Here is a 27,898-nt window from a genome sequence, read left to right as displayed (position 1 = left end):
GGTTAGCCACCCCACCCCCTTTTTTTGTTTTTTCGGTCTATGTTTCCCACAATGTATAGTGGCCTTTCTGTTGCCTGGCAGCAGATTTGGAAGGGGGGTGGGGGAGAAGCACTGATGGACCCATTCTGGATTGGGAGCACGGTGTGATGCCTGGGTGAGCTACTGTTAAATTTTGGGCCCTTTCCTGTTGCTGGCACTTTGCCTACTCACATCAGATTCCAGAACTTTTCCTCACAGAAATGTGAAGAATATTTTTGTTTTTAGTTAAAGTTTAATGTTTACAAAGGCTTCTGAGTAGGAAAACATAGTGAGAGCCTTCAAAGTCACCCCACTCCCCTGGATTCCACTAGATGTCTAGTTTTCAGATATCTACAGGTTTTGAAGGTTTCCAAAGGTGCCAGCTGAGCTAAAGCCCAAAATCTATAGCTACCCGGATTCCATAAAAAGGGTCCATTTTCTATGGAAAAATGTGGTGTCTAAGTTGTGTTTTAGGCCCCTTCCTGTCACGTACACTAGGCCTAGCAACACAATTGAGGTGCCGTTTTTATCAGGGGACTTGGGGAATCAGGATGGTAGAACATTGCTTATTATTATCAAATATATTTCCCTGCAAATGTGCCTTTCAAATGCATGCCAGTGTGCAAGAAAGAAGACGTTTTGAAAACAAAACTCTGAATGTTGCCATATGCATTGCTCTATAACCAGTACACAATGGAAAAACCACTGTAAGGTCTTAGGGCCATATGTAGGAAGCCAAATTGCGATCGTAAATGCTGAAATTCGCAGAATTTCAGCGTTTTGCAATCGCAATTTGGGCAGTGTGCTAAGTAGCACACAAAAACCCACAGCAAAATAAGGAATCGCAAAATCTGCGATTCCTTATTTTGCGAATGCATTTAAGGAATCCCAAATTGCGATTCCTTAAATGCAATGTAGGAAGCACCGAAGTTATGCGATTTTGGCTTAAGGAATCGCAAATTACCGCCACCTTCAGGTTGGTGGTAATTAGCGATTTCTTTGAAAAATGCCCTTTTTTACATTTTTCAAAGTGCCATGTGGCGCACATACATGCCCTTAGCTCATGTATGTGCACCACATGTGCACACATGTTTATTTCAGGGGTGCAAAAGGGTATCCTATTGACACCCATGCAACCTTGAAATTGCATTCTCAATTAGCGATTCTCTAATTGAGAATCGTAAATTGAGAATGTCTTCCCATTCATTCCTATGGGCCTTCTAGCCCGTAGGAATGAATGGGAAGATATTCCTTATTTGCGAATCTCTATTTGCAAAATATTTTGCTAATCCTACCTACATTGCGTGTTGCGATACTCTAATTGAGGTTCCCTAAAAAATCGCAATTTGAGAATCGCAAAACACGTCTTACGTACATATGGCCCAAAGTCATTTGTTGGCTCTGGGTACCTCAGAATCCTTGGAATACCTACAAACTCTATATATCATCGCAAACTAGAAGGGGCTAACAGACATAGTGGTATATTGCCTTTTTCTACATCAGCCATCATGGCAAGAATTTTCAAATGAAAATGTCTCAAATCGATGTTTTTTTCTACTCAATATGTTTTTTATTTCACTGGTTAGTATCTTGGGAAACCCTTGAGGGATCTACACAAACACTTGAATTCTGAATTTTATCTACTTTTCAAAATTCTATTGCTTTCCTGGATCACCCTCGGTTTCACAGCTGTGTGCAACTAGTAGTAGGTTTGCAGGGTTGTGGAATTCCTTTAGACCAACTCCCAAGATCCCAAGACCTACTATTTTGGGTACAAGTAGGCCCAACCCCCTGCAGCACAAACCCTTTGGCTGCCAGTTTAGAGTGCCACATTATGGATCAATGAAGTGCATTGTCTGCAGTTAAGGCTCTATTTGTGTGCATATGTTAATATTGTTTGAACTTGTATTTATGGTCCTTTATTGAAAAGTCTTTAATATTAGGGTGAGCGCCCTAAGGACATGTTGTAAGCTTGAACTGCACTGCTGTCACTGATCCCAGTATAAAAATGTGTACACACTTCTGAAAAGTTTAACAATATGAGGCTAAGTATAATGCTCCCAGAATGCTCTCTGATTAGATGCTAATATTTGCAGAAGCTTGAAAGCAAGATTGATGAGTCTTTGAATATGCAAGTGTAGATTTGCTAATGAGAAAATCTTTTGAGCATTTAAAAGTTCACTTTCTCTCAAACCACTTTTTTCCCAACTCGGAAAGAAGTTTATCTTCTGTCCTTGTCTGGGGTAAATTTCCAACCTTTCTCAATATAGGGAAAGATTAGAGAAGTGCAAGTTAGTAGGTTTGCACAGACTCAAAAGCTATTCCAACCCTAAAACTATTACTTAGCACTACCTCCAACCCCATTATGTAGGTCTGTATTATAGTGGCAAAATAAGGCAATTGCTAGAATTCAAACCCTACTGTAGTATTCTCCCTGCCAGAATCGGAGAATATATTATCAGAGCTCATATATGAGATTGCTGCCATAATTTGTCGCCGCACTACGTGGCACCAAAGGGACAAGTGGATGTCTTTTACAGGACAAGTAGATTTATGAAGCTACCTCTCCCATGGTGGAACCTCCACTGGGCCAGTCCTTTGCTCTCCCACTGGTCAGTGACGTGACAACCGGGGCCGGAAAGCCTTTAAAAGCATCAGAAGCGTTGCATGGGGCGTGCATGGGCGAAGACTAGGCGCGGCTGGGTGAAGACTGGTCCAAGACAGGCCCGTCTTAGCCTGTCATAGACCGGAAGTGGTCGAGCTGGGCCACCCCTCTTTCTTTTGGGGTTTGGACTGTGAAACCTTTGGAGACGGTGATTGGATATCATGGGGGCATTCTTTGTTGTGTTGCCTGCAGCCCCTGTTTGTCTCTTGTACTGACTGGGATCTCTGGCCTAAGGCCCTTCGGACTTTCTGTAGATGTTACTATTGCAGGGGCGCTAATTGTCAAACGGTGGGAGTGTGATTCACAACACCCCTGCAGTGTGTGTTTTGCTAAGCCTGGTTTCACCTGCATCTTCTTGCAGTTGGTCCCTAGACCAGCCCTTGGACTCTTATACTGCCACATTGAGGGTTTGAAGTAGATCAGAAGTCCACCAGGATTCATTCTTGAGGTGGGGCAATACACCTGGGGTTCTTGAGCTATTTTAGAGCGAATCACTGTTTTATACTGTGATCACTGTTTTTCCCACACTTAGGGCCCTATTGTCAGGGCCATTGACTGATATAGAGAAATGGGAAAGAGGAAGGCTCAGCCTGTGACCCCCTTGGGTCAACTGCGTCTCACTATCGATACAATCTTAACAAAAGGTTTGGCTGCCCATAAATAGGAAACTACCATCCAATTTATTAATAAAGCTTCTCATTGGCTAGCGCAGCATTCAAGGTTCTCCGTTATGGACTATCATGACATTTTGATGGCACGGAGGGTGGCTTGGAAAGGCGCCTCAATGAAAAATGCATAATGGAGATTGCATCATCATCTCTTTACACCACCCTGAGTTAGCACTAAAAATTATTTTCGGGACATCCAAATTGTTTTCCACAGACTCATGCATTACATTACTCCCGGTGGGTTTCCTTTATAGACCCGCCAATGGTGTAACTCGGATAAGGAATTGTGCAGAGTAGGTGGGCGTACTGCAGGAGGTATGGGCCGCCAGTTACAACTTAGAAATGTGTACGCTCCCTTAGGGGATCGGGATGAGCTGGACTGACTACGTAATCCAGACGCAAGTCAGGCTCAGCTACACCATCACCTAGGCCCCATGCTTCAGTGTCTGGAGGTTGTCGGGGTTCCACTTGTTAAGTTCGAATAGGATTTGCTTAGCTCCACCCTCTGAGGTGTATACAAAGGCAAACCCTGTTTATTTTAGTGGGGATTTTAATTGTCATCTGTGCTCACCTTTGGTAAGATTACCCATATCCCACAGTCCTGTCTGTTTATAGAGAATTTGCACATGGAGCATACTAGAGAAGGGATGAGTTAAATAATCTTTTACTTGTTCATAATCTCTTACACACTTTAGACAACTGGTACACTGAACCTATCTCACATCTGCCACCGTCTTATAAAGGTAGGGGCTCTGCTATCATTACAGATTTGATATTTGTGTCTGCCTCCATGGACGCAGGCATGGGCTCCTTTAAAATAGAACATAACCCATTTAGTGACCATAACCCCCTGACATTACATTGAGGGGGCGGGCAGCCATACTGTGGGCCCTCTGAATTCCCAGGCACCTTTAATTCCAACAGACCAGGGTAGGCGCCTTCGCTGGTCAAGTATAGATGTTTAATTATAACATTTTCTCTTCCTGTCTGCCCAAGCTAGGCCTTTGTTTAGACCCTTACTCCCCGAGCGAAGATATATTAAGTTATTTTATTTCTATTGCACAGGTAGTGTCCGGTCTTCTATCTACACACTCAGTGAAGGACGCCCAGGATTCTCATTCGTGGTATGACCAAAAGGGCTTGCAAGCATTGAGGAGGTTAAAGGTAGCCTTGAAGCAGGTGCCGTGGGAGAAAGACAGTGTGACTCAGTGCCGGCGTCTTTATAAGGAAACAGTGAAAGTGCGTAGGTACCAGCTGCAGATGCAGGCCTGGGAGGACTTATCGAAAGCGGGAGAGTTGAGGGACTCAACTTTATTTTGGAAGACCATTAACAATCCCTGCTTTGCTGAACCAGCTAGACTGACCGTGTGCCACCATATTTCGCCAAATCAGAGGGTTTCTCATTTTGAAAAGGTCTATACTGTAGGCTCTCTGGTGGACTCACAGGTAGACATACCCTTTAGTCCAGATTTAATCCCTAGAAGTTTCTCTTTGGATGAAGGACGTTCAAGTATAGAGCTGCTTGCCCTAAATAAGGCTCCTGGTCCTGATGGAATACCTACAGATCTCTTCCATTGATAATATTGAGGTCTGGGCCCATCTTTTGACTCCAGTTTTAAATGCGGCAGTCGTAAAGGGGATGTTGGCTTCCTGGTCTACAGTTACAATAATCCAGATTTACAAAAACGGGGACAAGGATGATCTGCAATCATATTGCCCGTTCTCCTTTATTGATGTTGTGGTCAAAGTTCTGGCCGGGTTCTTCTAGCCAGACTGTCCCTTTGGGCCACAGACAACCAGATTTTATCGGACGTTCAATTTGGTTTCCGTGAAGGCGTGTCAACCACCAACCAATGTCTCAATCTTTATCTCTTGTCAGCTAAATACACACTGACCCAACTAGGCGTTTTGTATTTGGCCTTCATGGGCCTTACGCCCGTGTTTGATCGAGTTGACAGGTCGAAGTTGTGGGACATTATGATTTCCTTGGGAGCGGACCCTGTATTGTCAATTTGCGTTTATCACTTCATGCCCAGACGACAGCGGCAGTGCGATACACACAGGAGGGGGCACTTACAAATCATTTTATGTGCAATAGGGGGGTGTGCCAAAGCACTTTTCTAGCTCCATTTTTATTATCGGTCTATATTAACGGTCTTTAGGCGGCCTTATTGACCCTCCAGTCTGATTCCCCTAAAGTGGGTAGGAGAGCCTTCCCAGTTTTAATTTATGCTGACGATGCGGTCCTTATGGCCTGGGGCCCTACAGATTTCAATAGACGGTTTGTTTCTTTTATGGACTGACTGGATCTGTCTGTTAATTATGCTAAGTCATATGTGCTAGTTGCTGACTGTCGGGGGACCCTGTTAAAAAGCTTTAACGCGGGCCCCCATATTTTCACCAGGGTTCCGTTTTTTTCTTATCTAGATGTGTTATTTGATGACTGATTGCAGTGGAGAGCCCTTTAGATGGGAAATTCAATGAGTTGAATAAAGCAGCGGGGCTATCTCCCGCTTTGCTAGCAGGCTGGTTTCATGGGCTCCAGAGGTTATTCTAAAATTGTACAAATCTAAGGCCATTGCGAAGTGTTTATATTGCAGTGAGGTCTGGGGGTACGTCTCTACCCTTAGGTTACAGGTAGCAGAAAATACGTTTTTGCGTCGCCTCCTTCCCCAAGTTAGGGTTTGAATATTTGATGGACCAAGTGGCCATTAAACCCCTACTTTGCTGGTTAAAGATATGGACATGCCAAGCTAAGGGTTTAAACCGTCTAATTTTAGCAGATTGTCTGGCCTTGGAACATGCTAACAAAATCCCTTGGATACGGTATATAAAGGAATCCTTCAAGACCATAGGGAGGCCAGACTTCTATTTTTCATACAACACTTTGAGCCCCGGCCCCCAGGGATGTAACCATAACAAAAGATCTATATTTTAAATTTGCTATTGTCCAGCGTGAAACTGTGGAGCTTGGTAAACCCTCTGTAAGGGCCTATGTAATCTTAAAATCCATATTGGGTATGTTGCCATACCTTCTTGCACTTTTTAGTGTCCATGACAGATTTTTTAATACACGTTTAAGATTTAATCAATTGCACCATCTTTTAGGATCTCCGGCTGGTTTTCTCTCTCTAACCCAAAGAGGCCCCTGTGGCTGCGATTTCAGATCTCCACAGGACACACTTCATTTTCTTTTATTGTGTAAACTGTTTTCAGTGCCAAGAAAGATATATCTCCGGCCTTTACTAAAGAGTCTGAAGTTCAGGCAGGTTAAAGTGGCACTTTTACACTTGCAGCTGTTACCAAACTCTTATACCCTTCACCCAGTATTAAGCTTTTTACGGGCAGCGTATAGATCTAGGCTATCCAGGATTGATTGACATCCCATCGTTTTGTATTTATGAAGTTAGTGCTGGTGTGATGGGGTGTATAGCTGCAGATCGTGGAGGTTTTGCAACTTGTTTTGCTCTGTTTTAATAATGCTGCGCTATTCTATCTGTATGTAATGCTTTTTACTTTGTATGATTGTATAATTGTATCTTTTATGAATGTGTTTTTCATCCAAATAAAGAAAGAAATTATTATTATTATTAAATTCCACACCCCTGATACACAATAGGAAGGAAAAATGGGCTACCTCTTTGAAAATGGCCACAACTGTGGTTAAAAAATAATTTGTTTGATTCAGCTCTGCATGTTCCTGAAAGCTAGGGAAGTGGTGACTTTAGCTCAGCAAACCTTTTGGTGATGCCATTTTTAGGGGAAAAAACTGACACTTTTTTGCGGAGTACATTTTTCTTATTTTTTCCCAAATGTAGCTAAATTCTGGCTAGTTTCTCGGTTTCCCAGGTTAATCCACAAACCCTATGTACCTTTCAAATCCCTAGGATGGTGGAAATGGCAGGACGCTAATTTGGCATGGATACCTTCAGTGGAAAAATCTTATGGAGGCCTAAGCGCGAACTACCCCAAATAGCAAACCAGCATTGGCATAGCCAATAGGTCTCGACTTTGAAACCTTATAAGTATTTAGCTATGCAGCACAATATCCTTGGTGCAACAACATCAAAAGTTGCATGGCTAAACACTTATAAGGTCCCAAAGGCCAGACCTATTGGATATGCCAATGCTTGTTTCTACTTTGTGTTCAGAGCAAGTACATTTCAGTTTTGTTCCCATTCATTGCAATGGGACGATTGGTGGTTCTTTGATGCAAAACAGACCCACCGTCGCAGTCTCCAGTGAGCCTGGAAATGTCGTACAGGGCGATTCACCGTCGAGAACAGCACGTGGGTCATATCTATCTCTGGGGACACTTGTGCACTAGTGAAAATTACAATGGCCCACTCTTATGGGTTGGCCTGGGATTCTGTAGTTCTGTTTTCTTGCTCTTCCACAGTGAGCATTTTCTTTGCCAGTGGTAGTTGGACACACACTGCTGCTTCCAACTGTGGATGCATTTCATTGGGACAGAGTCGACTGTCTCACTCTTTCGCTCATGCAGTGAAATGTCAAAGACACGAGCTCTGTGCATCTGTAAAGCCCAGTTCACTTGTCAGTCGCAGTTGCGGATTCTTGCAATCTGTTGGTGCAAAGGTGCTGGGAAAGAAAGGGTTGAGACTGGGCATTGTAGGCAGATGCAGTGTAATGCAGTGTGGCTTCTTGGAGTCATGCTGCTGATGACACTCGGCCATTTTTTTTAAAAACAGATTTTATTGATAGATTGCACACATTCCGCAGAGCTCTGCACACCAGAGGCATCTGCAGGACAAATATACAACATCAATTGAAAAGCAATCATTTTTCCCTTTTCCTGACCAAATCTAGAAACAAAAACCATATTGGACAAACCCCCCCTCCGTCTCTCTTCCATGCCACCACAGAGGGGGGACGCGGATCCTTCCATGCTCTGGCCACGTCTCTTTTCGCCAATGTAAGGCCCAGCAGAAGCAAATGCCTCTTGTAGACGTTGCCACCCACCCCCTCCATCACATGCAGTAGGACTAACTGCAACGAACGGGGGAGCTCCCACCCCAAGACCTCAGTCAGATAAGCAGTCCAACACCCCCTTCCAGAACCGAGCAAGGGAACCACAACCCTACACTGTGTGTAGAAACGTCCCCTCCTCCCTGCCACACCGAAGGCAATCCGGAGATACGATCATTCCGGCCCGCCAGATCCGCACCCTAGTGAAGTAAACTCTATGCAAGTACTTAAATTGGATGAGGCGTAGGCGCATCGCTATGGCTGCACCCCTGGGGGCTGCCAGCACCTCCCTCCAATCCTCCTCCTCCAACTCACCCACATCCTCCTCCCAGGTCTCCCAGAGCTTCTGCAATGTGGGGGAACAATGTGTGACCAGGGACTGGTATATGCGCGATATCTTCTTCGTCTCCAGATCCCCCATAAACACCTTTGCTTTCAGAGGGCTAAACTCGGGAAGGGACTCAAGGCCCTCCAGACTAGGGGCAAGTGCATGGCGGAACTGCAGGTATTTAAAAGAACTGAGAGCGGGGCATACCAAATTCCTTGCTAAGTTCTTGAAATGACGTAAGCATCGTACCTTTATAAAAAGTCTCCCAAGGTCGAGATACCATTACTATCTCATCCCCGGAATCCCTGTAGCGTCGGAAGCCCAGGTAGCCGCCCCTTGTGCCACAGAGGGGTTTCACCCGTCTGGGTGTTCCACCATCCCATATGGCGCAGAGCCTGCCTCCAGGCCTGAAGCACCACCTGCGTGGCTGGTGGTAGCACCCTCCGTAACGGCGCCGTATATAGGAGAGTGTGCAACGTGTGAGACCCCATAATGTACCGCTCCGGAGCGTATGCCGGGTCCCCCCTGTCTCCATAGCACCACTCATTCAGGACTAGGAGGAACGAAGCCTGATAGTAGGAGAGAATGTCGGAGGTTGCTAGCCCACCGCAATATGTAGATAGGAAACAAGTGCAGAGCGCCACACGTACAGCGCCCCCTCCCAGAGAAACTGCCCTAGTGCAGAATTTACCTGTCGGAACCATTTGGGCGGGACGGGGTATGGGTGGTTTTAAAGCTGATATAGTAGCCGGGGGAGAGCCACCATTTTAAAAATGTCCGACCTGCCATAGATCGTCAGTGGCATACGGGACCTCGTATTGAGATCCGCCCGGACCCGTTCCCACACCGGCGCTAAATTCCGCTCCCAGGAGACTGTGGGTACCTCAGATAGAAACACCCCCAAGTATTTAATGCCCCCCACTGCCACTTGGAGAGTAGATGCCCAATCCCCCACTCTCGAACGCTCCCCCAACACCTATAGGGTGGACTTAGGAGGGTTCATATATAGCCCTGATGTTTCTCCGAATATGTGCATAATTCGCAAGAGACGCAGCCCCGACCTATTGAGATCTGTAAGGAAGAACAGGACATCATCCGCGTATAACGCAATCCTGTCCGACGGTACCTGTGCCCACTCGAACTCTCGTAGTTGTGCATCGATGCGCACCCACGCCGCCAGCGGCTCCATAGCCAGGGCGAAGAGATACGGCGAGAAAGGGCAACCCTGTCGGGTACCACGCCCGATGGAGAATCATGAAGAGACGGCCCCCGCCACTCGAACCGAGGCTGTCAGGTCCATGTATAAAAGGCGCAAATAGGATAGGAATCGGGGCCCAAGGTTAAGACGAGGGAGGAGCGCAAACAGGTAGACCCAGCTCAGCGAATCGAAAGCCCTGTCCATATCCGCTAGGAGAAGAGCAGCCTGCTCCCCCATGCTCTGAACCGCCACATGGGCCCACCGGATGTTCTGCCTGGTCGCCCTCTGGGGCATAAAGCCGGCCTGATCTGGGTGGACAAGTGCTGAGATATAGGGTAGAAGCCGGTTTGCTAACGCTTTGGCTAAGACTTTTGCCTCCACATTCAAGAGCGAGATTGGGCTGTAGGAAGCGTGGCGCACCGGGGGTCGGCCCGGCTTGTGGAACACCACCACTTCAGCATGTCTCCAATCTGGAGGGAGGCTAAACTGTTCCCAGGCTTCCTCCAACGCCGCTCTATAGTGCGAACCAAGTTGCAGATGGTATTTCTTGAAGAATTCACTGGGGAACCCATTTGGTCCGGGAGCCTTCCCCGGATTGGGCTCACCTAGGGCCGTACCCAGCTTCTCATCCGTCAACTGGAGCTCTAGGCACTCCCGCACCTCATCCGTCACCGCACAAGGCTGCAAATCGGCAATAAACTTGTCCACCATATCCTTGGGTAAGCATTATTTTGGGGCATACAAATCGGCATAATATGCAGCGAAGCTCTCCGCCAGCTCTCTCGGGTCCATAATTAAGGCACCCGCACCGTCCAGGCAAGGTCTGCGCCTAGAAGGTGCCCTGACACAACCGGTGTAGCATCGTACCCGATTTGTCTCCCCACTGATAAATACTGCGGCGCGGCGCGTCACAAGCCATATCTACTGCGCCTCGTCTAACAGTAGAGAGGCGTAGGACTGCTGCGCCAGGAGTAGCCGCCCCACCGTTTGGCCCTCACCCTCGGCGTGGCCCTGATGCTCCAACGCCTCAATCTCAGCCTCGGCCCGCACCAATTCCGCCCTGCGCTTCTTCCGAGCCGCAGCACACCAAGCTATATCTACCCCCGTAGCGTGAGCTTTAGGGCTTCCCAAAGCATCCCGGCACTGGCGACAGACCCCACGTTCTCCGCTAAGTACCCAGATATTGCCTCGCCCATACATTTCTGATAGTCCTCCTGCTGCATGTGCCACACTGAGAGGCGCCAGCGAAATGACTGCCGCCCCCTGCCCAAGCGGAGCTCGACTGAGATGGGGGAATGGTCTGAGAGCCCACGTGGTAGTATGTCTGCCGACTCCACTCTACCAATCGAGTCTCTAGGAACAAAGATATAGTCCAGCCTAGAAAAGGATTTGTGGACAGCTGAGCGATAAGTGTATTCCCGCTCGTTACCATGCAAGTGCCGCCATGTGTCCACCCAATTCAAGCCCCTAATCATGTCATTCAGTTTGGTGGATTGACCCCCAATCGGGCAGCCCCCTGGCCTATATCTATCTCTGCACACATCAATAACATCATTCCAATCCCCTTCCACCACCGCTAACGCATCGGGGATACCGGCCCTTCCACCAAACAACTTCTCAACCAGCGACCATTGCAGAGGGGGCAGGGCATACACACATCCTAACACCAAAGACTCCTCCCCAACCATACCCTAATAAACCAGTATCGTCCCTGCGTATCAATCCATTGATTAGAGTGGACATAGGGGATTCTGCGTGGCACCAAAATAGCCACCCCCCTAGAGCCCAAGCAAAGCCTGCATGAAAAATTTGTTGGTAACCATACCGCTGCAGGCACAGAGCCTTGATATCTAGCAGGTGAGTTTCTTGCAGCATTAACACATCTGCTCCCGCCCTCTAAGCCTGCCGTAGCACCGCCCCCCTCCTGATCTTGTCTAGGACTTCCCGTACATTCCAACTAGGGACACGAAGAGAGCCTCGGGACCCTAGAGCCTTATCCACATTCACCGCCATCAGACAACGCCCAGAGCCCAAGCCCGGATACTGGGCAAAGTAGGTGTACACACAACAGATGTTGAGACCCGCCCGCGACTGTACGACTCATACCCCACCCAAACAAGACCCCCCAAAAAATGAACAAACCCCCCCACACCCCCTCTCCCCCCACCCCATACCTCAAGAACGTTGAAGTACCTGTCGCGGCAGAGGAGACTCTCGGCCCCCAACATGGGACCTGAGCCCACCCAACAGCCCATGAAGCCCAGACCCACCCCCAACAAGCACTAGGCTAATGGGGGAGTCCGCCCACAATGCAACCCCCTCCACCCCACCGCAACGCACATTAACACATAGCCATGCAAAATAGAAATGCACACCAGCTCCCTCCTGCCCGCCAGTTAGAAAAGTCAAGGGTCTACTGTCTGAGCCTCAGGAGCCTTCTTCCCCCTTATATGAGGCACCACCGAATGCAGAGCGCCGCCTGGACCTGGATATCCAGTTCCCCCTCCTCCGTGACCCTCGGGAGGTCTGTGACTGTGCCTCGCTCAAAGATGAATCCGACTCCAACCCCGGCGGTGTGTGCACCCTCACCTTCACAGTTTCGTCAGTCCATTTAAATACCTCCTCATGGGTATCAAAGAAGTGGGTGCGGGACTGAAAGACCACCCGCAGGCGGGCCGGGAAGAGCACGGCGTAGGGGAGCTTAAGTTCTCGGAGACGAGCCTTGGCGGCCGTGAATGATTGCCGCTGTTGTTGTACTAAGCGTATAGTCCGTAAAGATTAGAATACGTTTGTTCTCGTAGAGTAGGGGTTCCTTAGCCCTGGCCTGCTGCAGGATAGTGCCACGGTCATGATAGTTCAGCAATTTGGCTATCACAGGCCGTGGGCGAGCCCCCACCGGCGGCTTCTGCATGAGAGCCCTGTGTGCCCGCTCTATCACAAAACATCTAGAAAGGGAATCGGGGGAGCCAACTTTCCATCCACTACGTCAAGAAGCCCTCCATATTGCCCTTCTCGCAGCCTTCCGAGAGTCTGACGAAGCGCAGGTTGTTCCGCCTGGCCCGCCCTTCCGCATCTTCAGCTCGGAGCGCCAGGCCCTTGACACTCGCCCATTTTGTAGTAGCAATTGGTCTCCACTTTAATACATTCTAAAAAACGATGCAAGCATTGCAAAAACGCAGGCAAGTTAACAAACTGGTTTGAACAAAATTAACAGTCAAATATTAGCCATATGTAGTCTCAAACACTATGGACAATTTGGCACCTCGAGGCGGGAAAGCCATTTGGAGTTTGAGCAGGCCAATTTTTATTGATTGATTTGTGATTACTGGTTTATATAGCGATAAAATGCCGTTACCCCCCCAGGAGGTGCTAGGGTAACGTACATAAAATGTATTTAAAACTTACATTTATAACATCGAGCAAAACTAAGAGTAATAGAAAATTTGCAGAATCTAGAGGGCGAGAGAGTCGTTCTACGTCAAGGTAAACAACTGGTCATCAGGAGTTGGGAAGGAAGAGGGAGACAAGTTTTTCCTAATTAGAGACGTAAGATTTGCGTTTCTAGATGTTACGTCATGTTGCTTATTATCATTAGATGACACTCGGCACGTTGCAGAGTTGTAACGTGTATGTCATGCTTTTTCCAAACAAAAATTGCACAGGTTATAGTTGGAGTTTCCACGGATGCTTCCGCCAGGTTGTAGAGACTACACCAGAACGCCCGCCTCCCAGCATCTGAGATGTGGCGTTGAGAGTTCGAGGCAGGGCCAATTTTTATTAATTGATTTGTGATTATTGGTTTATATAGCGATAAAATGCTGTTACCCCCAGGAGGTGCTAGGGTAACGTACAAAGAATGTATTTAAAACTTACATTTATAACATCGAGCAAAACTAAAAGTAATAGAACATTTGCAGAATCTAGAGGGCGAGAGAGTCGTTCTACGTCTAGGTAAACAACTGGTCATCAGGAGTTGGGAAGGAAGAGGGAGACAAGTTTTTCCTAATTAGAGACGTAAGATTTGCGTTTCTAGATGTTACGTCATGTTGCTTATTATCATTAGATGTGCACTCCCGCAAGCTGTTTGCAGCCACAAGCACGAGTATGTTCTTGGAAAAAGAGCTGTACGACTGCTAAAGGTCTCCAAGCAGCGCGTGCACGCTGCGTAGGCTAGATCTAAAAAGGGGCTTAGCGTTCTTGGAGGAAAAGGCCTTGCAGCAAAATGGTTAATAAACAGATGAATTTACAAATGTAAATTGTCTTGAATATAATATTACATATCTCGTTACAATTACCAATTTGACAGCTATGAATGTAGTCTTGTTAGTTGGTTTGATCAAGTTTTGTTGTTTAGTCACATTTTGCGTTTAGGTGTTATTTATTAATCTAAATATTGCAAGGTTCTAAGCACCGTATTTGGAGTGCAATGAAACTGCTCTCTCTGGGCTCCATTCCCCTGAGGCTAGAGATGGCTATTCCAAGGGTAATGTATGAGGGTATGGGGCTAGGGTGGTAAATAGTGTTGTGCTTTATCTACAATGTGACTCCCGATCCATTACACAGTATATGCTAAGCAAGGCAGAAGCTTAGAAAAACACCGGTAAAGGTGTATAGTTCACTGAAAGAGCAGTGCTGCTAACATGTCTTTGCATTATGATGACTACAAGACTGCTGCAAACTGAATATATGTTTTTTTTTTATTTGCCTTCTCAATGTGAATCACAAAGATGTACAACAGCAGTTTGGAGCAGGAATGCAAAAGGCAAGCCGAGTTTGTGAAGAGTTCAGTGGAGTGCAAATGGAATCTCGCTGAAGCCCAGCAGAAACTTTGCAGCTTGGCCCTGCATAACTCCGAGTCCATGGACCAGGAGCAGGCCAAAGTACAGATGGAAGTGTTCAAGCTGCAGCAGGGTGAACAGGCGTGGAGGCAGAAGGAGGAGGAGCTGCTGCAGGAAGAGGGAACCAATCACTGGAATGTGGATGCAGTTCGACAGTATGGATTCAATAAGGTAGGTCCTGGCCACGTTATGTGCCCGGTTAAGAATGTTAAATGAAGCAGTACTCAATCTAAGGTTAAGCCTTTCTAGGTAGTCTTCTCGCCTTCGGTTTTTAGTTATGGAACGTTATAAGGAGAATTTAGTGGCTCACAGAAAAACAAAAATTGAACTGTAAGAAGGTGGCTTTTCAGGTCATGGCTTCTAAGATAACACTTCCAGTGAAACATCTACCTATTTTATTGTTGTGGTCAAAACAACTCCAATAATGGCAAATTAGATAAGTTGGGCCTGCCTAAACACTATATCCTATATTCATTTTCTATGCTGAATTCCTTGCAATGCAGTTTATGTGCTGCAGTGGCAGATAGATCTAACATTTGTGCCCATTTTGAACAACTCGGTGTTCAACTATTATTTTTGACAGGCATGTGGCTAACTCTTCATGGCCATTACAGTATTAGGTGAACTCGTTTTTGAGGGCTGTAAATCATTCAATCAAATCGAGAGAGTACACTAGGTGATGTAGTTGCCATACTTTATCAGCTACACATGTAAAACCTTGTAATCCTTTGACAGTCCAAGATTGTGCTACCCAGGTTCCACAAGTAGATTTTAAGTACACTCAGTCACATTCACTCTAATGTATCTCTTGCTTCACGCTCCTTCTGCTGCACTGGAACAGTTAACTTAAGAGCTGAGTTCCCTCTGCCTTCTAAATGACAATTCAATTTTCCTGGGTGACATGAATCTGTGGCTGGAAATTCCAGCGAGACAGACACCCCATTTGAAAAAAACCTTGAAATATTAAAACTAAATCTCTCATCCTGAGAACTCACTCATTGTTCAGGTCACATTTTAGACCCTATATTTTCCACTATGGTATAAAAGTGGGTAAGCCTTTCCAAATGATTTGGGCATTTAATTTTGCTGTTCCTTTTTGCATGTACTTGCCTAACCCCCGAAAACCATCCCATCCCAAATAGTTGTGGGACAGCGTTTCTGGAAAACGTTTCGTCTGCTGTCACCTGTCACAAAAGTTCTCATACATTAGAATGCAAGACGTAAGGGCATGTAAAAGCAAGCTCTACAGTCCTTTTGAAGATATTCAACAAAGCAATCTATCTGGTTCTAAATGAGACTTTAACCTTTCAACAGAAAGTTAAATAATTCAAAAGAAAAGAAAGGATAATCCATTGTTTTCTCCGTAATTTGAAAATGTAAATTAGTATTAAGGCAACTAGAATGCCAATGACGTTTGGATTCCAACCTGAAATTAAAATGCCGATACTCACAAAAAAAAACAGAGTATTTATCTGAAAATAAAAGAAACAAACAAAGTCCTACTTTTCTACATGATTGGCCAATGCTTCCAATATTCTAAAATAACTTCAAAATTGTGAGAGAGTTAGGTACCAACCTCTGTGCAAACAGACATTCCATCATCATTGTTTTTCTGCGAAAAATTGCAAAAGTCTTCTCTGAAAACATTGTTTCAATTAGGAAACATATTAAGGCTGAAGTATTTGTAAGACTGATACATTTTTAACTGTTACTTGAAAACTGAACTGACACGTCAGCCTTTGATAAAAAACAGTGATTAAACCTTTGCTTTGAAAGCCTTCACTGAATTCTTGTGATCCTAACGTTTGACCAATTTTGTCACTTCCTTACCTGTCCTAGGTAATGCAGAAACTATTTTTACTCAAATTATATATATATATATATATATATATATATATATATATATATATATATATATATATATATATATATATATATATATATATATATATATATATATATATATATATATATATATATATATATATATATATATATATATATATATATATAGATATAGATATATATCGATCCCTATCGGGTAAGTTTCTGCCTTCGTGAAACTCTGAACTTTTAGTTGTTTAGGACTTAGATGATCTACATTGACTGCTGGATGCCGAGAGCTCAAAGCCCTTAGTGATCCTAGGTCTGCTGCTTTTCACATCATTGACCATAATAGATTCGTTTGCTAACTTAGAGACTCGCTCCTACTCGGGCTGAAAGTCTGTCTGTGAAATTGTCAGCAAACAGCAATGAACTCCCCTTCTTTTCTAAATTTAAGACCATTGATAGTTGTGTCCCCCTAAGTTCAATTTTATTGCCGTTACTCGTCCATATTTTCATGCACCCACCTGCCAAATTGCTCCATCAAATTCAGACATGCAGACAATACACAGCTTATTTTCAGTCTCTTCTTATTCCAATTACAAATCCATACTACTATTAACTGACAGCCTGTCAGCTGTTCTGTGATGAATGTTTGTCAACTAAATGAAATTTGAGCCAGGACAAAACTGAAGTACTTCTAAATCTTCGAGTGCAAAAAATATATATATTTAAAAGTTTTCCTCAAGAACCCCCGCAGTCCATATGTGTGTGTGTGTGTGTGTATATATATATATATATATATATATATCTAGTGTGTGTGTGTTTATTTTAGAATCTTCCAGAGTTTCAGAATTTCCATAGGAAGAGCGTTTTTTATTTTGCCAGTGACTTTGGCACTGTTTGGTGCCTCTTCACGAAACATTCCAAAGAAAACATTCATCGACCTCAGCTACTTCCTGGAAAGTTTTGAGTAATCTGTGAAACGGGGGCCAAGAAAAAGAAGGGGTCCGAAAGTATTTTTTCCCAATGTTACTTACTATAGGGAAGCGACAGCGGAAAAACAACTGAACTGAATGACACCATATTTGACAAAAAGTTAGAGTTTTACTCAGAAGTGTGTTGTTCATTATTTAGTGTAAATCCGTTTGGCCTTTTTTGAGACATTGCCTTTAAATTATAGTGCTATCTGGACAGGTGGTCCCACAGGACTCGTGCAGCATTCCCACGGTACCACGAGGTAAAAATAAAATAATAGAGCGCTCTAGTTGGCTGAGAGGGTTTTTTTCTCCATCGGCTGTTTTTGTCCAGTGGACCAAGCTATCAGATTGGCTGGCTTCTAGATGAACAATAATGCTGCAGCTGCCATTACAGTACAAGGGGACTCTGCTCTGTACCCTGAACTTGTAAAAAAAAAAAAAATATATATATATATATATAGATATATATTGGTAGTTATAGTTAGGACCTAGTTTCCATAGGAAATCCACAATATTCTATTTGGCCTCATTACACCTCTCTGCAAGGCAGCCCTCTGGCGCATACTGGTGGTTCCTGGTGGGCTAGTTGGCCCCCAGGGACCTCCAGTATGCAAGAGGAATTGGTTCCCCTCTCTGCAAACACGCCAGGGGGCAGCGTTGCAGAGAGGTGTAATGAGACCACGCCCCTTTTTACACCTCTCTGCAACACAGCCCCCTGGTGCATACTGGAGGTTCCTGGTGGGCTAGTTTGCCCCAGGGACCCCCATTATGCAAGGGGACATAATCCCCCAACTTAGAACATGCTACAGGGTGCGTTTGCACAGTGGTGAAGGTAGGGGGCGGGGCTTGAGGTGATGTGAGTGCAAACATGCCCTGTGGCGCGTTTTAAGTTGGGGAATTAATTCCTCCTCAATCTAGAGGTCCCCTACGGGGCAACTCGTCCAACAGGTATCTCCAGTAAGCGCCAAGGAGCTGTGTTGCAGAGTGTTGTAAAAAGGGTCTGTGCCCTCTGAACACCTCTCTGCAACACAGCTGCCTGGCGCATACTGGAAGTACCTGGTGGGCTAGTTGGCTCACAGGGGACCTCAGGATTGAAGAGGAATTAATTCCCCAATCTAAAAAGCGCCACAGGGCGTGTTTGCACGCATGTTACCGCAGGCCCTGCCCCCTTCCTTCACTATTGAGCAAAATATTCCTGTAAAATCAGCCGAACTACGAATTCCGATTTACTCACCTGTTATCAGGATAGACCTCAGTGCTGCATCTTTCAGCCCACTACTGATCCTGAAAAGTAATTCTAATCGTAGTTCCAGTAACTTGAATTTCCTTTCATAGGCTAACATTGACTGGTTTCACTTGGGAATTTTAGAGTTTTGGAACTTAAAAAAATTCCTCAAAAATTAGTCGAACTACGAATTCCAATTTACTCACCTGTTATCAGGAGATACCTCAGTGCTGCGTCTTTCAGCTCACTACTATTCCTGAAAAGTAAATTTAACTGTCTTCACCAGTAACTTGAATTTCCTTCCATAGGATATCATTGCCTGCTATATAAACTTTATATAAATTAAAAAAAAAAATTACAATTTCAATATTTTTAAAAACATTTTTTTCAATTTATATTAAAAATATGTAATGTAATTTAAAAAATAAAATATCTACAAATAAATACTTTAAAACAATGTAGTAAATTAGTATAAAAAATATAACAATTAATACATTTAATAATTATTTACAAAACCTTTGAAATTCACTGAAAAAAACATAGGTTTCAGCCACGTTATAGTTAGGAATTAGCATTTAAAAAACCTTTGAAATTCACTGAAGAAACTATAGGTTTCAGCCACGTTATAGTTGGGAATTAGCATTTAAAAAACCTTGCAAATTCACTGAAAAAACCATAGGTTTCACACATGTTATAGTTAGCTGGACATTTCACTCATACAAAACCATTGAAATTCCCCCGTTATAGTTAGTTCAGCTAACTATAACTTGCGCGCCCGCAATGCACTGCTGATGACGTCACATATTACATCACTCAATACATGGTCAGTGACATCACTCATGACATCACTGATGCATCCCTGACTGCGGCAGGGTGATATACAGAAACATACTGGCAGTGACACAGGGCGTGCTATTAACTCCCATGTCTTTTTACCTTGGGTTAGAGAGGTCTCAATAAGTAATTCTAATGCCTTTCACTATACAATCGTAACTGTTGTCCGCAATAAAAGCTGACCGTTTGCTTTTCAGGATAATCTGTATCCACCTGCCATGCTCCTGATGAACCCATCTTGGATATTTTGTCCTTTTTGAGGAGCAGGATCCTATGATGAGGAATGTCTACTTCGTGTTGAGCGGTCTAGCATCCTTTTTAAGAGAAGTCCAGCCCTAACACTATCAACCTTTTAGACACCAGAACTAACAATCCGGATAGTATTCCTGATTTACTGCCAGGATCAAAGATTTCTATGGTCTTGTCTCTTAGGCACCCATTGAGAGTCAATCCTGACAGGGATAGCGCACTGGGTAACTCTGAATGGTCTGGTATTTCCAGACCTGAAATTTCTAAGTTGAGAAACAGCATGCCCTTTTTACCATTGCGTTTTTGGACCCATAAAACCTGTGTCTGGGAGTGGGGCAGAGGCTGTGGTAAAAGAACAGCCCGGCCCCCACACAGCCACTCCAGGCAGTATCACCTCCACACCCCCAATAGAGTGCACAGCTTTCCATCCCTCAGATGCCCTCCCAGACTCCCACCCATCACGTCCTCCCCACACCGCCTGCAAAGAACAGGTGCTAAATATCTGCATTACACTATCCGTAATTGCGGAATTCCTTCACAAAATAATTTGATAATCCGAGGGGCAGTGGGTTAAACCCCGTTACTGCACCTTTAACTCATACCTGTTAGTACGATCTTAAATCATTAATTCCTACCCCAGTATCTCCCTGGTGAATTAACTTGTAGTGGTGGCCTAAGCGTTAAAGGCAGTGTTACTTATGGTTCTCTAAATCTCCTGCCTCAAACCATCCCCGCTTTGAAATTAAATGAAATTTGATTTGTAGAGCGCATGGCTGCCCGAAAGCGTCCCAGGGCTTGCTTAGGGAACCCGTCCTGGTATTCCCCTGCGAGATAACCCATTACTGGGCATCCCCAAGGTGAAAGCCAGGCATCCCGCTGCGAGGGGCCGTTGTGGAGATTAAGCAAGCTATTGCCCAGAGTTGCAGAGTGGGACTCCATGATTAGAATAGGCACCGAGGCGAGAATTGTCAGGTCCGGGGAAATTGAGCCCAAGACCCACTGAGGCGGGGAATTGAACCCTGGACCGGGCCAGACCTCTGCATCAGGGTCTGCCGCTCCAACCACTTGAGCCACACTTCTCCACTGAACATATGTGTATAACACGAATCCATGCCTGCATAATCCTGGTTACCCTAGGTCAAGAAACCTCGCCCTTTTACCCAGCAGCATAAGCTTAGATTCTAGAGTAATTAAGTGTTTACTCACCTCCTGCAAACTGTGCAAATACTCCAGGTAGCCTAACCCACTGGACACGATTATATGGTATGGGAAATGTTCTCGGGCTGCTTATAACCCCAGAGGCATCTGTTACTGGTTGCCCTTTCGAATTTCATGGAGTGCAAGAATAATGAAGTAGGTGCAGAGCTGTGCCCTGTATTAATGGAAAACATTATGTAAGGCTATCTCCCTTGAGTATCCCAGGGCCTCCTCCCAGTCGGAGTTTTCCAAAGTGCTTTGTTCTGGCTCCCAATTAGTTCTGACTTCTGAGTGGGGTTTTATTAATTGGCTGTTGATACATTTGGCAGACAACATTTGGTTTCATCTGGGCCTTCTAAAATCTGTATTCCAGGGGAAAGCCATCTTGTATAGTGGAAGCTAATATTCACATATTTCTGGGGGGCGTCTGTGGGTTATATGCATCTTTAGTGCTCAGTAGGTGTCAATTAATTCTCTGATTGTAAATATTCAAAGATCATTGTAGAGAAACTTTCCCAAATGTCACCAAGGTTCTTATTTCCCATGCCCCAAAGCGGATAAGGGCACTCAAATACAGCAGCAGGTTACTACTCCTCTACATGTTTTTTTTCTGTTTAGTTTTGATAAGGACTCTCCCATTTCACATATTGCAATGCTTTTTTGTCAAAGCTGAATTACCATTGCAGTTGTGAAGAAAGACTGTCCCCATGTATAGTGCCTTCGTAAATCTCAGCACTCTTGACACACCTCTCCATATTCAGATGGTTCATTCAATAGAGCAAAAAACCATTTGGTAAAAATTCTTTATGGGAGAGCCAGTAGTAAATTGGAATACCAGGGAGGATATTCCACATCATACACGTTTCATTGTAGAGTTTCCAGTGAGATGTGTGGTGTACCACAATTCAACAGTGGCGTGCACAGCAGGGTTCCAGTCTTACAGAAGAATTGCTTCTCAGTCTAGCAAGGCGTAGTCTGGATAAAATACAGCAGTCTCTGAAGAGTGATTATTTTATCCCGTCCCGTTAGGTGGAAGGGGGACTACGCACGTGTTCTAAATTAGAGCTAAACTGGTTTAGGATTGTGTTATAAAAAAAATTAAAAAAACTGGTTTAGAAGCTTACCCAAATTAATGAACCTCGTCCTAGCACAAATAGTGAATATTCCCTAAACCCTTGTGGCCTTATCTGCAGTTGGCAACAGGTGAATGGACCCGGAGACGCGTTCTGAGTTAGTATGAAAGCCGGAGTATTTACCAAAGGTTTGAGTGATGTCCAACAAATTAGTTATGGTTGCACCAGCTTTAGTCACATACAAAAGGATATTGCTCGTCCCATCTGTCAGTCCAGAGAATCTAATAAGAAGATTTGAGGTTTCAATAAAGATCAAAAGTGAGGTCAGAATACAGATTTGAACTCTTTTTCTCCTTACTCTACAAAACCTGAAAACAAGACCGTTTAGACCAGTGGTTCTTAACCTTATGACCTATATGCACCCCACTTAATCATTACTGGACCCCCACTGGATCGTTATTGAAATCTGGAGACACCCATTGAGTCATTACTGGAAGCCGGGACCCTCGGCCTTAGCACTTAAGATTATTTGATCTGCAAAACAATGCACAAAAAATACAGAAACGAGCGTTCAAACAAATACACACATTATGAAATATTTTATTTAATTCACAAACAAATATAATATATGTACATTTTAATGAGGGTTAAGCTTTTCTAAATTCAATTGAGGGGCCTCATCGTCCATACTATATTCGGTTTGATGCACTTGGACTATGCCCACAAATCCATCTAAGAATGCCAACTTAATTTTTAGACTCCTATTTCAAATTTCTTCACATTGACATGACGTTAAAAAAAATCCATTATATTTGTTATTAATTGGTCAATATTATTTAATTTTCTAAGCAATCTTGTACCCCCTGACTAATCTTGTGGACCTCCAGGGTCCCCCGGTCCACGGGTTAAGAAACACTGGTCTAGACAATGAAAATCGGAGGAGGTTTTATGAACGCCAATTTTTTTTCACCCATACAGGGTCTTATTATCCTTTCTCACTGGTCTTAGCGGTAGTAGAACATGGCATTATTAAATGTTTATCCTGAGATGACTGATATTCAGGTACTTCGTTCCCTTTATTATCTCTTAGGATTGACGAACAGCCTGTGTCCAAGGTGGGAATTTGTATAACATAATGATGTTACAGGTTCATTAGCTTTTGGTAAGGAAACTTCAATGTAGTTGCTATTTTGAGCTCTACAGTAATTTTGTCACTGAAGCAAAATGTTTGCAACCTGTAATGGCAGAGAATGCAGCCATGTGCAGAAGACCTTTGTTGCTCGTGAACTGAGTTGTGTTTTCAGTGCTGTGCATTGGCGATAGGAATTTAAAAAATATTTTGTTGCTGAATCAATGTACCGAGTGTCTTCAATGTCTGGGTACTGTTAAAGTGGCATTTCATTGGAATGTTTGTAATGATCTCAGTGCAGACATTTTTCTGGTTTAAAATGACTTCAGTATTGAGTTTCTGGTTGGTCTACTGTATACACAACCCGAAATATTGTTTCTACTCTTAACAGACATTTATCAACCAGAATAAAGAAGACCAAGGTAAGGAGGAAGATACATCGAAAACCTTCATCCAAAAATATGAGGACAAGATGAGGCATTTTGGTAAGTTCCTGCCTGGTGATATTCATTGGATCTGGTTTTGGTGCAATCTTCTGTTGATAGCAGAGGCCACGGTTCTCTTAAATGTGTTTAGATAAGGTAACCTTTTTGAATGCTTGTAGAAATGAACCAGGCTGAAAATAATGGCAAAGGAAATTGAAGAGCTCCAAGAACCCATGCATGTAATCCGGCAGCGGTCAAAGTATTTAATTAACATTCAATTACAATATTTCAAGGATGATTATTGTAATGGTCAAATGACAAAACCACATGACTATGCCAGTCATGCTGGGAAGATCTATTGTATGGCTAGTAAACCCAGAAAAATGAGTTTGATGATTAAAACAGCAGTTCTTCAGTGTACAATGAGATAAAGTTAAAGCTGATTTTTGAGAAATTGTATTAAGAATTGTAGGCTGATTAAATTAGAGAAGATCTAGAACAGGTAGTTTATCTTAATGCATCATATAATCAGACATTTTCCAAGGCACCGTCCATTGTAATACATGGTAGCTTACAATCACTATATAAAAGTGTGTCTAAATTCCGTTTTATAGTCCAGTTGTGACGTCTCTAGTCATATGTAATAAGAAAATGACAGAGCTTCACAACTGTAATAAGTTATTACATTTGAGTTTTGAAGTTATTATGCCTGCTGCTGGTGGCCAAGGTGAAAGACAGGCCACAGTGTACAATTATAGCTGCAGTTTAAACAAAGACAAGGTGAACACGCTTTTCATTCTTCTGACCTGTTTTTTCAAAATCCACATTAATCAGCAAAAAGGAGATCTTTTTGGCAATGTGTTTATTCTGTCTATGCTATAGGTCATTACACGAAATCTCTCCATGCTTCTAAACATTCTGAGCTAAGGCATGTTTTTTTATCTGACTTGCATTAAAGAGATTCTGATATATTTGTGCACCAAATCAATAACAGCGATTTGGTGTGCTTAACTTTCCACTAAAGATTCTACTCTTATTTTTCATATGAAAGACCAAGACGCCAAGCATTTAAGCTATGTTTGGGAAGGGTGATAGTGTTGCAATGCATTTTAAACAATAAAATAATCTCTGCTGTATTTTAAAAGGATAAAGCAGGTCACCTCGGAGTTCCGTGGCCTTACATAGGAATTTGTCTCCGGCCTCATTCCTCTATTATGGCCATGGAATGTCTCTGTGACTTTCAACATCCTTCTAATATATGTCAGGAGATAATTATCCCATATATAATTAACTGACATTTGATGGGCAAACTGGAAAGTTGTAGGATATTGGAAGAGATGCATTTTTATAAAATATATAATGATTTGTATCTTGACCTGTTCGTTCCAAACTGTTGGCATTATACATCGCGCCTCTGGTGATAGGGAAATGCCCATAATCGGTGCATTAGGAATTGCTCACTAAACATGAACATGATCCTCAGGAGTGTAGACCCCCCCACACTGCTCGACTTGATTGATGCAGACTCCAAAATAATAGGTAAAAGCCTGATTTAGTAGGCTTGCTGGAGTAATCAAAGTACTGATTAATAAAGATCAGACATCTGTAGCCTGGCCAAGCACCAGTCTAAATATTCATCAATTGTTCTTGCTAATGGGAAGGCTAAAAGGGGATCCAAATTGCCAAATCTACCGGCAGTGCTTAAAAAAATAAGAATAAATAAATAATGCTTTTATTGATTTAAAAAAATACAATAAGATTTTCAAACAACAGTAGCCTAATCGGGGCCTTAATTTCAAATTGTATTATACAGGTTAGAATGAGGGATACTTGAACAACATAATAAAAGAACAATTGCAGGTAAGTCGGTATATAGACCATGCGCTGTTGTAGTCCAGGCTGCTTACCCTTACAGGTCACCATCTATCACAAAAATTGGGAAAAACGTTGCCCCCACAACCGGTATCATGTTCCCCTCCATGCAAGACTCGAGCTAATAATCAGGTTACAGATGAAGAGATGTCCTCCTCTTCCTGTTGGTACAGTAGACTGCCGACCAGCTCTTCCGTGTTTACAGATTTTCATCTAGTTTGTCCTCTGAAATCATTTGGATTCTGGTCATGAACAGTTTTTGAGCCAAAGACTAGTTACCTATATCTCAGTGCCATAATGCAGTGACTGGACCAGTGCTTAGCAACCAGTTGCTGTTTGCCTCTTGACTAATAGCAAGGAGAGGACCACAATTATGTTGTACTGATTTCTTTTGTTGGTTATCAGTAAGTAAACAAGTAAGTACATACATGAATCAAGCATATACTGTAGGCAGAGAGCAGTTCTGTTATCAGGAGTACATAATCACTCATCTGAAATGTTATAAACACAATAATGATTAAGGATGTAAATAAATCCAGCAATCACGTGCACAGTCACTGACTGGCCTGCATGTGAGGCGTAACAAAACAGCTTCTACATAAAACAATATACAGCACTCATTTGTGGATCTCGTGGTATGCGGCGTTAAGCATGAACTGCCACATGAATTGCATTCTCAATCAATTAGGGAATTTTTAATCGCGCAACTCACCCTTGAGGGTCTCAAGGTCCGGGGGGGGGGGGGGGGGGGGGGGAATGCAGCTCAGAATCAGCCGAAAAGCCAGGTCTTGAGGCTCTTCTCCTACATAATCCTTCTAGTGCGCCCATTATCATCCAGCCGACTATCTAAATAGTGTCGGAGTGGTCCCCAAATGTGTTTTGGCCATGCTTGTGGTATCTGTAGCACTGGGTACACCTTAGCCATTTTGCCACCGCAACATTTAACCAATTTTTCTCTATTGGGGGAGAAGGGTCTTCATCCACGAGTCTAGCACCCTATGTTTCATTAGTATTGGTGTGTCATTTTGGGAAGTAACTTAACATATTCCAATATCAATGTCACAGGTGTACATGTGCATCTATTATCTCTCTTTACATTCTGTGATACTTCCATCCAATGCATCCTGACTGGTGGACAGTTCCACTCCAAGTGGAACAAAACCAGCAGGATCCCTCATGCATCTAGCAAAGTGCGAGGGCTTAGTAGGGTCAGTTTAGTGCAGGAAGTTGGGGGAGCAGTACAGTCTGTTCTGGAATTTAAATTGAAACAACGTATTACTCTACTTTATGGGCACAAATTTAGTTTGAGCACAATGGTACTTCCAAACCCCAGCCTCTATTGTCTCTCCCAAGTCCAGCTCCCAGATCTCGAAAGCCTTATTATCAGCTACAGCAGAATAATTAGTGTATAACCTGTACAGTGTTGAGACCCACCCCCTCATTTCATCATTTCAGGCACCCCAATCTTAAGGGTGAGGAGGAAATTCAACAGGCTCATCTGAGAACAAGGGCCATATAACCAACACCACGTGTCGAACTCTGAGAAAGGTGAATGTGACCAAAGCTGTTATCTCTATACCCAGAATTGTTCAGCTTCATGAACCTACTATTTATAGCCAGTTGCCCTATTTATGTCAGGCCCACGTTCTCCAGGCTGTTTATCGCCCCCTTGTCTAGTGTCTGTGTAGAGGAGGATTATTCATGAGCTAATCAACCAATTTGTGGAGAGAACCATTTCTATGAGCTGAATTGGCTTGGTTAGTTTAATTATAATGATTGTTTTCAACTCTCCTGCATCTATCTGGTCTTCTACGATCAGGAGCTGAGGCATGCAGCGCCGCGAGTTGAGCCAGTATTCCACATAATGGGACTGCGCTGCGTGGTAGTACCTCTAGGTCATGGACCACAAACCCCTGCTTTCATATGGCTGCATGAGAGCCTCCCAATTGTTTTTAGGTCGAGCCTAGAGTCAGCGCGCATGCGCTGCTCTGCGAGACTTGATGTACTGGAGTGTGGAATAGAAACCTGCCCACTCTCCGCCCCCATATTTGTCATTGGCTTGTGTCATTGTCTTTCGTAAATGTTTGCTTCTGATTCGTAAATAGGCTTGTTAGTCCCTCCTTAGTACTGCCTTGTCTTAATTTGTAACCTCCCATGGTGACTGGCCCTTTTACTTAGGTTGTTACACGGTACGTGTTAATTAGTCTTGAAAGCACTATTTTCTTTATTGACTTTCTCTTACTGCAGGCATGGCTTGCTTTGCTTTTATTCAGCGCACCTTGCGAGCTTTCTCTTTTCAAGCAGCCGGGACAATGGCGGCCAGTTCTTTCCAGTGCCTTAGGTCTCACATTTAATTGTGAGACCTATTGCATTGCAAATATTTTGAATT

At 43.8% G+C, this 27,898-nt stretch overlaps 1 protein-coding gene across 1 annotated transcript in view; it reads left to right on the top strand.

Annotated features, from left to right (window-relative positions):
- Positions 1-27,898, top strand: part of CDC37L1 (cell division cycle 37 like 1, HSP90 cochaperone) — a 246,415-nt gene that overhangs the window by 107,319 nt on the left and 111,198 nt on the right. Inside the window, exons 2-3 of the mRNA XM_086961203.1 lie at positions 14,591-14,872; positions 23,604-23,697. Of these exons, the coding sequence (XP_086817329.1) occupies positions 14,591-14,872; positions 23,604-23,697 (376 nt within the window). The remainder of the gene's footprint in view (positions 1-14,590; positions 14,873-23,603; positions 23,698-27,898) is intronic.

This window comes from Lissotriton vulgaris, chromosome 3_1, assembly GCF_964263255.1.
Source record: "Lissotriton vulgaris chromosome 3_1, aLisVul1.2, whole genome shotgun sequence".
Classification (NCBI taxonomy): Eukaryota; Metazoa; Chordata; class Amphibia; order Caudata; family Salamandridae; genus Lissotriton; species Lissotriton vulgaris.
The sequence above is the reverse complement of the archived record's forward strand: the minus strand, read 5'-3'. Positions and strand labels throughout refer to the sequence as shown.